The sequence below is a fragment of the Rattus norvegicus genome, chromosome X (assembly GCF_021556685.1).
Source record: "Rattus norvegicus strain SHRSP/BbbUtx chromosome X, alternate assembly SHRSP_T2T, whole genome shotgun sequence".
Lineage (NCBI taxonomy): Eukaryota > Metazoa > Chordata > Mammalia > Rodentia > Muridae > Rattus > Rattus norvegicus.
The window spans coordinates 34,444,609-34,456,728 of record NC_141554.1 but is presented as its reverse complement, the minus strand read 5'-3'; the positions used below and the strand labels follow the sequence as shown (position 1 = coordinate 34,456,728).

General features: G+C 40.1%; 1 protein-coding gene across 2 annotated transcripts in view; it reads right to left on the bottom strand.

Moving 5' to 3' along the window:
* Positions 1 to 2,922: 2,922 nt before the first annotated feature.
* Prps2 (phosphoribosyl pyrophosphate synthetase 2) overlaps positions 2,923 to 12,120 on the bottom strand; it is a 36,220-nt gene continuing 27,022 nt past the window's right edge. Inside the window, exons 5-7 of one of the 2 annotated variants that reach the window (XM_087599103.1) lie at positions 9,135 to 9,308; positions 7,814 to 7,973; positions 2,923 to 5,520 (exon numbers count right to left, since the gene is read on the bottom strand). In XM_087599103.1, coding sequence (XP_087455229.1) covers positions 5,428 to 5,520; positions 7,814 to 7,973; positions 9,135 to 9,308 — 427 coding nt within the window. In that variant the 3' untranslated portion in view covers positions 2,923 to 5,427. 2 annotated transcript variants of the gene reach the window in all.

Genomic DNA, 12,120 nt, shown 5'->3' with positions numbered 1-12,120 from the left:
TCGCCAGCATCCACTGTCACATGAGTTTTTGGTCTTAGTCATTCTGACTGGTATGAGGTGGAATCTCAGGGTTGTTTTGATTTGCATTTCCCTGATGACAACAGATGTTGAACATTTCGTCAGGTGCTTTTCAGCCATTCACTATTCTTCAGTTGAGAATTCTTTGTTTAGTTCTATACCCCATTTTTAATAGGATTATTTGATTCTCTGGAGTCTAACTTCTTGAGTTCTTTGTGTATATTGGATATTAGCCCTCTATCGGATGTAGGATAAAGTTGGTAAAGAACATTCCTCAATCTGTTCATTGCTGTTTTGTCCTAGTGACAGCATCCTTTGCCTTACACAACCTTTACAGTTTTATGAGATCCCATTTGTCGATTCTTGATCTTAGAGTATAAGCCATTGGTGTTCTGTTCAGGAAAATTTCCCCTGTTCCCATGGGTTCGAGGCTTTTTCACACTTTCTCTTCTATAAGTTTTAGTATTATCTGCTTTTATGTGGAAGTCTTTGGTCGACTTTTACTTAAGCTTTATACAAGGAGATAAAAATGGATCACTTTGCATTCTTCTACATGCTGACCTCCAGTTGAACCAGCACCATTTGTTGAAAATGCTGTCTTCTTTCCATTGGATAGTTTTAGCTCCTTTGTCAAAGATAATAGGTGTGTGGGTTCCTTTTTAGGTCTTTAATTCTATCCCATTGATCTACCTGCCTGTCTCTGTACCAATACCATGCAGTTTTTTTTTAAAATCAAGATTGTTTTGTAATAGAGCTTGACAACAGGGATAGTGACTCTCCCAGTTCTTTTATTGTTGACAATAGTTTTTTGCTATCCTGGGTTTTTTGCTTTTCCAAAGGAATCTGCAAATTGCTCTTTTTAAGTCTATGAAGAATTGAGTTGGAATTTTGATGGGGATTGCATTGAATCTGTAATTTCTTTCAGCATGATGGCCATTTTTTTACTATATTAATCTTGCCAAACCATGAGCATGGGAGATCTTTCCATCTTCTGAGATCTTAGATTTCTTTCTTCAGAGACTTGAAGTTCTGAGATAAGGTCTCTTACTGAATTTGGAGCTATGTTGGGAGCCAGCAAGTCCCATCAGACTTCCTGTATCCACTCCTCAGAATGCTGGAGTTACAGGCATGTTAGTGGCCGCATCTGGCTTCTATATACAAGCTAGGAATTTGATCTTGGGCCCTCATACTTGCATATCAAGCAGTCTTAAGGACTGAGTCATCTCTCTAGCCCCACAAGGTCCACAAGCTGGTCAGTTCTAAGTAATGTTGACTTATACGCACAGTTTAGATGAAGGATATGGTGTCTTCTACTCCAACCTCCCAACTACATGGGCTACCCTCCTTTAAAGATACCACGAGCCACAGCCTGTGCTGGAAAATAGCTACTGCATTCTGGACCATTCTATGGCAAATTGTCTCCTCTAGCAGTTTCTACCTTCACTAAGCTCTTAGTGAGTTCCTAACTAGGCAAAAAGGTCCAAATTCCTCAGCCTTCAACTGTCTCTTCCCTATTTGGCCTGATGCCTGGGCTTGTGGGTGAATTATAGGAGACTTTTATAAAGAAGGAAACACTTCCAAGATGTGGCAGCATTATTGAGTACCACTGTAAAGCTGGTGTGTTGTTTCCTCCTTTTTTTGGTAGCACTTCTTTTAAGTAACACTATCCCGTTCTTTCCTCAAAGACCCTCGTGTGGTAGTTCTTTACATTGCATAGTGGTTTTGTTTTTTTTGTTTTTTGGGTTTTTTTTTTTTGAGACAGAAACCCATGAGACAGCCTTGGTTCACCTGAAACTCACTATGTAGACCAATCTGTCTGCCTTTGAGTCTTGAGTGCTGGGAGTAAAGGCATGTACCCCCATGCCTGGCTGTCTGGTGATTTTAAAGGCCTTTCGGTATCACTTCCACCCAAACATTTCTAATACATCCACAAAAATAATCTTGTCCTGGGTCTAGAGAACTGGCACAGTTTCTAATGCATGTGCTGCACAGAAGCATGAGGACCTGAACTTGTGTCCCCAGAACCCATGAAAATATGGCATGGCAGCAGTCTGCCTGGAGATAGATTTCTGGAGCTCACTTGCCAGCTAGCATAGCCAAATTAATTAGTAAGCTCAAGGCTCAGTGAGAGATGCTGTCTATAAATAAATAAATAAATAAATAAATAAATAAATAAATAAATAAATAGCGAAGAGTTGAGGAAGAAAGTCAATCCCAACTCAACCTCTGGCATTCACACCCATGAATATGCACACACAGACAGACACACACATTCACACAACAGAGACATGGAATTATTTTGTTTCCACTGCCAAATTTAAAGCATCACCAAACAGGGGGTGAGGGGTGTGTTCTGAAAGGACAGGAACCCTTTGGAGCAGCCTTTAAAACAAAGCATATGGACAACTTCTATGCAGTCTGAATTAAAGTTTGGACTGCTCCAATATATGGATAGTGAACTTCTCTGCTTTTATCTATAATACACTATAGCAATGTATGGATATGTGTGTGTGGGGGGGAGTAGGTATTTGCATGCCATATTTCCATGTGGTAGTCAGAGTACAACTCTCTCCTTCCACCATGTGGGTTTCAGGGACGGAACTGAGGTCAGCTTGGTGGCAGGTACCCTCTCCTCACGCCTGCTCTTTAATTTGAAAAGTAATCTCTAGAATGGTCAATTTGGATGTGTTCAGTGGAGCAGCTCTGACGCCTTGTGAGAGAAGATAGCTAATAAGCCCTTCACAAAGAAGAGGTTTCAAAATGGTGAAGAGGGCACTTTAATTACTTCTAGCTTTCATTTCCTTTTGCAAACTGGACTGTTACCATATCCTACAAATATTCTCAGGCACTTCCTCAGCAGATCATTTCATCAAAAACAGAATTCCAAAATGATGACACCAGCTATGAAACAAGGAAGTCAGCACAATTTTATTGAAATGTCTTAGTAAACGGCATGGGATCTTAAAATTCTCTAGTCTCTAAAACCAGGGCAAGCACTGCAAGGAATATATCCCTGAATTTAGTCGACATTGTATCGAACAAAGGAAAGTTAGCATATGAACATCTATCAGTTGACTAATAAAATTTAGGTGGAGGCTAAACAACTTTGGCATATTCATTTTCCTGGCTCCCCTTTCTGGCTAGACATCCCTAACATTCTCCTTCCATAGTTGGACAGAGCTGATCTATTTGGTGGTTTCCATTATATTTCTTTACCACAAGCAGCAAGAAACAAGAAAGTTCTGAATTAAGGCTGCTCACGAGGCAGCCTTCGTCATTTTAGCCAAACTGAAACCATCAATATTTAAAACTGTATTTCCACTAAATAAGGCTCAGTCCAGGCTAATTAGTTCACAAATGTATTCAGAGGTACTTTAAAATACTAACTCAGGCCAAGTAAGGGCAGAAACCATGAGCTCTCAATTTCATAGAAGAGCCAGATAGATTTTTTTTTTCTAGCAGGGTTTTAAATCTGAACATTATTATTTTAAGATCCACTGTACACATTAAGCTTTAAATATCTTAAACAAAATGATTACCAACTGGCTTTTGTCATGCCAACACTTTGGGACATGTGTACACAGACACACACACAGAGCTATCTCCATGTGGGTATGCACAAGGATGTTTGCAGCATAGCCATAAAACCCAAGAAATACATTCATCATACATTTATCAAAAGTAACAGTTGCATAGTATCAAACAGGTCTTGACACACGTCTTAGCCAAGGCTTTACAGTCAGACTGTACCACAGAGCTGAGCTTCCCAGGTGAAGTGGACCACTTTCTTCAGAATGGTTACAAGTAAGGTATAGTCAAAATGCCAGTTTCTATAATAACATAAATTATACTTTGTAACACTGATTTGAATTCTGCTCCTCTGACAGCTGATGTTCCAGGGCGCTGGTTGAGTATGCTACTCAGATGGATAGGATTTTTCTACCTGCAGAATTTAGGGCTGAGAATTTACCTATAATACTCAGCAAGGGGCGGGGGTGGGATTTTTTTTTTTTTTTTGTTAGCATTCCTAAGCTTTAGGTACACAGGCAAATCCTCTTCTTGGTGAGAAGGAAAATGATAGGTTGTCCACTTTTAATGATGACATAGAGAACTGCCTTTGTTGTTTCATTTGGTTTTATGACACACAGTCTAATTCTGCAGCCCAAGCTAAGTTGGAACTCACTGTATAGCCCAGGCTGGCCTTAAACATGTGGTCCGCACAGACCTCCACACTTCACTAAAAGATTGTTTTATAAAGAATACCATCCATAATGAGATTCTTCTTCCCTAAGCTTTCCGAGCCATTTCTTTGAAGTTTATTTTAATGGATCAGACATTCACTTTTGTAGCCACTGTTTTGTAGCCATCTCCTATCTACATTTTAGCAGCTTTAGAGATAACTAGTCATTAGAAATTTAGGACTTCCGATGACATAGGGCCGAAGAACATTTAACTCAAGCATAATTATGCAATTTTTGAATAAATACATTTGATGGCATTCGACACTTCACTATTTTATGTATGTGAAAAAAAATACTAATCAGCCAAAAAATGTAAGGGGATTTCAAGGAGTCTCTCTTTTGGAAGACATCTACAAGAAGAAATTATTAGGGAAAAATGCATGGACGTGAGCGTCATCCTAAAGAGTAATTCCCCTGGGATACACAAAGTTGTACATCTAGGTGGCCACAAAATCATTGCTACATCCTGAAATGGTATCCAAATCACAGTGATCACTGATCATAATCTGGGAGTTTTAGTTAAGTTGACAGTTATGACATATCTTCAAAGTGGTGATTAAAAATGGTACAGCCTTATATTGTCTTCAATATGTCTAATATCTACTAAGGAAAGTCAGTATGTCAATGACTAGCTTAGACTCAATAAAATTCAGTCCTGATAAAGGACAAAAAAATAAACCGTTATTATTAAAAAAATTTCAAAATTCATGATAGTATAAATTTTCCAAGGTTCTCTCTGAAATAAAGGCTATTTAGGATTTTCCCCAAATAGCCACAGGCCTTATTATATATTTACACAGAAGGCTTTCATTTGAAGTCACCTTTGGCAACCTCAAAATATATGTATGACAAATTTCCACAATGGGATTTTAGGCTTAAAAGTTGTTGCCTCAAAGTACTAAAAAAGAATGAGGGAAAAGACTATTTTCTCATTGACATCACTTCATTTAAAGACCAAATAACCAGCACCTTCCTCTGCCCTCCCCCAGAACTGCTAAGTAGTAGTCTTGCCCTTGAGGAGACAGAGGACCCTCAGAGTGTACATAGATCAGACGCTTTTGCCAGTGATCATCCTAGAATTGCTGAGTCCTAATGCTAAAACAGCAGGCAGACAAAGACAGTGAGAAGTTGGAGGAGGCTTGCTCCCCCTTCAATATTCCAATCCAGACTACAGCGGGACATGGCTGAACAGATAGGACACGGATTCCCCATTGTGGGTTCTTCGAATGGCTTCAGCCAGAATCATTGAAATGTCGATCACCTGAACAGCAAGGGGAAAACACAGAAGACAGAGTGAGTTCTATTTCTTTAAAAGCCGAAAAGCCAGAAAGCCTACAAATGTCTTTTCCAACACAGAGATTGGATGTTTTGGTCAAACCTCCTTCAGCCATTTCTTTGGGGAACGACAAACAACTGTGGATTTTAGCTTCAAAGACATCAGAGCCAGATGAATCAAGTACTATCAGTTCTAGGGAAGATGTTCAGTGTGGACACTCAGGGATGCTGCTACCCACCACAGATGGTCCCTTCTTGGGACACTGGTTGTTTAAAACTTAGTTTTTTTTATTCATTTGCAGAGCTTGTTTTCTATTTAGAAAATATAATATATCTTTTCTTTTCAAGTTATAACTTTCATTTCCATTTAAGTTTTTACTCTAATCCCAGCATCCATTTATAAAACACGGCAATATTTTTCACAAAATAGAAAGTAAATCCCATACAACCTACATCTCAATCTGGAATACTAACCAATAAAGTTTTTAAATTTTTTATTTACCATTATCATTAGTAGCGTGGTGTGTGTGTGTGTGTGTGTGTGTGTGTGTGTGTGTGTGCGTGCGTGCGTGCGCGCGCGCGCGCGCACGCGCGTGTGTGTGTGCGTATTTACCATCATCATTAGTAGTGTGTGTGTGATATGTGTGGCTGGGCACACATGTGTCTTGGCATGCACATAGAGTCCAGAAGACAATTTTGCGTAGGCACTTTTCTCCTTCTACCTTTAAGTGGCTTTTGGGAATGGAACTCAGATGGCCAGGCTTGTGAAGTAAGTGCTTACATCCCAAGTCATCTCACTGGCTCCCAGAATTGTTAAAAACATTGAGTGTCTGTCATGATAAAAAGACAACCATGGTCATCATTTAACCTTGGGTCAGCAAACTACTTTTCCTGTAAAATATCAGAAAGTTAATAGTTTTGGGTTGTCTCTGCATCAAACCCTCAGTTCTTCATTGTGGTGCAAAGGCAGACACAGGCCACGTAGGGATGAAACATGAGGATGTGTCAGTAAAACTTTAAAATAAAGAGATGGGATATACGTGGCCTTTGGGTAGCAGTTATTGAAGTACTATTTATCAGGCATAAAAACTTAAGGGGCCATTATTCTGACAATTTTCAAACTTATTTCCTTGTGCTCAGATGATATCTTTTTATCACTTAGCTAGATCAGAAATCACGAACAGTACCACTGAGTCCCATCTTCATGCTTACTGAGGGGAACCAGAGCTTCCAAACACATAATGATTAGCCAGGGGTCACTGAAAAATCAGGTTGAAACAGAAGCTGCAGTGGATGTGAAGTGACTATCACTCTGGCACCTTGTGAGCATATAGTCAGGAGGGGCTTGAAGAAGCAGCTCACTATATATGCTAGGTATAGCTGACTGCCCTGCCCCAACTCTATTTTCAGAGACTCTTTACTTAGGGATAGAGTTGTTGGCCTATGCAGTAAATCTCTGTTTAACTTTGTTTTTCACTGTTGGCCATGTTAGGCGAGTGCTATATCAAGCTATTTCCCTCACTCTTTAATTGTTTTATATTGTGATTTTACTCATTTGCTACTTCTTTTCTTTCTCATCATCTACCACTGGTGAGAGTTGCTACTTCATTTTGTTTGTTTGCCAGATAAGATTTTCTGTAGCTTGGGTTGGTCTCACGATACTCCTGCCTCTACCTTTCAAGTACCACCCTACACAGATCAGTTCCTGTTTCCTTTTTACATCATATTTTTAGAGATAATACCTCATCCCTCCTAGGATGCCTTTGAAATTCGAGGATGACTTTGAGTGCTGCATCTTTCTACATCCACCTCCCTGAGTGCAGGGATTACAGGTGTGCATCATGGCTACTTTATTTGGTGCTAAGGCTGGAACATCCAGAATCATGTATGTTATGTAAGTGCTCTAGCAACAGCATTCCATCTCAGCCTCCCTTCTCCATTTCCTTCCTTCCTTCCTTCCTTCCTTCCTTCCTTCCTTCCTTCCTTCCTTCCTTCCTTCCTGCCTGCCTGCCTGCCTGCCTGCCTGCCTGCCTGCCTGCCTACCTGCCTGCCTACCTGCATGCCTGCCTGCCTTCTTCATTTGCTATTTCCAAATAGTGACCATTCAGCGCTCCATTCTGGCCTTTCTGAGGGGTCTAATACGACGGATATTCCATCATGATGAGAAACTTCTGTCTCTTTCTGCGAGCATCTGCCTTAGCAAACAGAAGGCTGGATACTATTGAAGGGCCTGAAGCAGGTGCCTTGATGCCTGGATCTGCCTGGGGTATAGACCGTACCTGAATTTTGGAACAGTGTTTCATTTTGTCCTCTTGTGGAATGGTATTGGTGACAACAACTGCTTCAAAGGCAGCATTATTTATTCTGGAAATAGCTGGCCCAGAGAAGATTCCATGGGTAAGAATAGCATAAACTTTGGTGGCACCAGCTGAGAGTAACCTGCACAATAAAAGAAAAAAGTTACTAGACGTACCGTATGCCTGTAACCCTAGCACTAGGGAGGCCAAGACAGGAAGACTGTGAGCTACTGAGCAAGGTCCCATCTCAAAAGAATTAGGCATCCACAAGTATTTAAATAGTCCTGAAATATTCTACCTTGTTTCAATATTACAAGTAAAATGTGTGCCCTATAAAAGAAAGGATGGGACAAAATCCATCTGTATTATTATTCTAAACTAGGATCATTTAAACGTATGTTAGCAAAACCCTTTGTATTCAGCTAAATTAAAAATTATCAACCTTGACACTTATACCTATATAATTATTTTTGTCATGGGGGGGGTAGGAAAGTTCAGTAGTATCCTTGGTCCACACACTAGCAACATTCCTATGTCCTTAAATGTGACCCCCATTGACATCTTTAGATATTGTCAAATCCAGTCCAGGGAACCAACTCTCCCATGTTGAGAACCACTGATTTCCACCAATAGTGCCAAAATATATGACAAGGAATCAAGTTAGAATTATTACCAGTGAGACCATGGAGCGTCTCAAATTGCATCATACAGTCATCTGGCCAAGGGAGTAGGAGAGGCTCCTAGCCTTCCAAGTAAAGCCTTGTAGCCTTTGGAAAGCCACACGAGCTATGAGACTAGCCCAAAGGTTGAGCCGAAGGAAGCAAGGGTGGAACAAACAAACAAACCTCCTCTCTTTCTGGGCCTGATTTCTAAGGAAGTACTTTCTGACTCTTTCAAAAATGATTTGAAAGCTCAACACAGAAAATAAAAAGCCCACGCATTTTTGCTGGTGGTGGCGTTTGCCTCCTTTGGCCTAAAAACATTTCTGTCAATTCATCAGCAATAATTAAGAAAAAATAGACTAAATTTCTAATAATGGACGCTTAGTGTGTAACGACACTTAACAAGCTGAGCTCAATCTGTGTGATTCATAGTGGAAGGGGAGAATTGACTCACCAAAGTTATCCTCTCACCCCCACCACTGTACCATAGCATACATGCCTTCCCAATGCACGTGTGTGTGCGTACACACACACACACACACACACACACACACACACACACACACACACACTGAATTTTAAAAGGATGTCTTTCTTTCCTAAGGAGATGTTTGCCTTTCCGAGCAATGAATTCCACATACTTATCTGCAGCATGACAGATGGTACCACATGTGTCAGCCATGTCGTCCACCAGGATAGCCACACGGTCCTTCACATCGCCCACAAGAACCATCCGGTCCACTTCATTTGCTTTCTTTCTCTCTTTGTGAATCAAAGCAAATTCCACATTCAGTCTGTCTGCAATTGACGTAACCCTGTGGAAAAAAGCAAGGGAACATCTAAGAATTCCTTACTGGGCACTAGGCTGGGGAACTAGCTCAATTGGAAATGCTTGTCTTGGAAGAATAAGAACCCGATTTCAATCCCTGGAACCCATGTTTAAAAAGCCAGGAATGATGGCACATGGCTGTAATCCTAGCACTGGGGAATCAGAAACAAACAGATTTCTGGGTCTTGTTGGCAAACCATGCTAGCCTACTTAGTGAACTCCAGGCAGGTCCTCACTGAGAAACTCTGTCATAGACTTTTCATGAGCATGTATAAATGCCTGAGTACTATCCCTAGCATTGAAAATAAATTTAAATTTATTTACAAAAATAAAATCTGTTTTTGAAAAGCATATTTTAAGTATTCAGTAAGCAACCACAGTCAAGATAATGAAAAGAATTGGGCCACACTTGTAATACCAGACATAGTCGAGACTCTACACCGTACAATCTATATGGAAAAGCAGGCTAATGATGAACTAAGCGTCTACTGCAGCTTGCTACAAATTGTCAGGGCACCCTAGCAGCTAGGTAAGGCTGCTGGTTAAGAAACTGATACTGCATCTGTTAGGATTTGGGAGTTCATTTAAAGCTCACAAGCATAACTGAAGACAAGGTGATTAGAACTTACAAAACATTTTCTTGACTTCTGGAACCAAGTTACAGACAAATGTATTTGTTAGCATATCCAGACAATTTGTAGGCTTGTGAGAGGGGGCATCATTGAGGTCTAATGAGATTCTGTTCAGATGTATTCAATCTTAAGGTCTATAGGCTGCATGTAGCCAAGGACAACTATAAATATGGTCCAACACAAAATTGTAAACTTACTCAGAACATGAGATTTTTTTTTAAAAAAAGTTTATCTTTGTTTTATATGCATGAATGTTTTGCTTTGTGTACCAGTGGTCATGGAATTCAGAGGAGAGTGTTGGATCTCCTTTAACTGTTACAGATGGCTGTGAGTTACCCTGTAAGGGCTGGGAATCAAACCTGGGTCCTCTTGAAAAGGAACCAGTGTTCTTAACTTCTAAGCCATCACTCAAGTCAAGTTTTTTTTTAAAGATTTATTTATCTATTATATATAAGTACACTGTAGCTGTCTTCAGACACACCAGAAGAGGGCATCAGAACTCTTTACAGATGGTTGTGAGCTACCATGTGGTTGCTGGGAATTGAACTCAGCACCTCTAGAAGAGCAGTCGGGTGCTCTTAACCACTGAGCCATCTCTCCAGCCCTCAAGTCAAGTTTTAAAATAACACATGAAGTTGCGAAGGAAAAGTGTGTGTGGAGGGCTGGTAGAAGCAAAAGTAGAGGTGAGAGGAGGGAGTAAGGATTTGATGAAAATGCATTATACACATGTAGGACATTATCAAACAATATAAAAAATGAGATTTAAAAATAAACCTCAGGAGCTGGGGATTTAGCTCAGTGGTAGAGCGCTTGCCTAGGAAGCGCGAGGCCCTGGGTTCGGTCCCCAGCTCCGAAAAAAAACAAAAAACAAAAAACAAAAAAACCTCAGTTGCATGGTTCTCAAATGGAAACTTTCCTCATGACAACAGTGTTACAATGTCAGAAGTTTGCCCATGCCATCCAATGTGACTGGTCATTGTTCTCGACTCAGGAAAACCGAGAGCACGGATGAGAAAGAGAACAGGAAGTCAGGGTCGGAGGGAGCCCATGACATTTTTGGTTTGTCTGAGAAAAACGCACTCTGATGACAAAATCTCTTTTGAAACAGTGCATCAGTCCAATGTAGCATGAAGGGTTTCCCTGTTTTAATTTTTAATACAATAATCAGTCACAGTATAATTCAGGTTAAAAAAATGGAGAAACTAACACAAATACATCCCAATTTAGGAAGTAGTGCATGGAGGATACTCTTTTCATATAGGCACATTCATCATGTCCGCCTTAGATGACAACCAAGCAAGGAGTATGTGACTGCATCCAGACAAAGCAAGTAGACAATGGTCTGAGAAAACTCACTTTTTTGTGACTGGTAGGGCAGTATAACACACACAATGTTAGTACTCCCTCCACTCAGGCTGGCATATTCCAAGTCTGAAAGCTTTCAACATGACACATATATATATATATATATATATATGTATGTATGTATGTATGTATATATCATGAATATATATTTACAACATGACATATATATATATAGCATATGTATTTTTTAAAGCAGTAAATGTATTTAAAATGATACATAGCTATTAACCTCTGTCTAGTTCCAAAACATGTCACAAAACCAAAAGGAAACCCCATACTTATTAATTGTGTGGTTATGCATTTTGGCATATGCACAGATGAGCTTATTTTTTTCAAATCTTCTAAGCATTAATCCCAGAGATGAATTGCTAGACCATCCAGAACTCTCTACAACTTATTCAGCCAGATTTCCCACAGCTTCAATACCTTTTACTCAATATGACCAAAGAAACTGAGATAACCTTGCTTTGTTTTTTTAGTGTGTGTGTGTGTGTGTGTGTGTGTGTGTGTGTGTGTGTGTGTAGGTGCTTGTGATCATGCATGTGCAGCTGCCAGACAAGCATGTGGAGTGTCCTGCTCTACCGTACTCTGCTGTATCACTTTGAGACAGAGCTCTCACTGAACCTAGAGCTTGCCATTTTGGTTAGGTTGGCTGGCTCACAACTCTCGAAGATCTGTTTATTTCTGCTTCCTAGTCCTGGGATTACAGATAGGTGCAGCCATGTCCAACATAGGGGCTAGGGATCTAAATTCAAGTCTCCAAGACATTTGAGGCTATATTTTGGCTTTCTGGGAGATTAG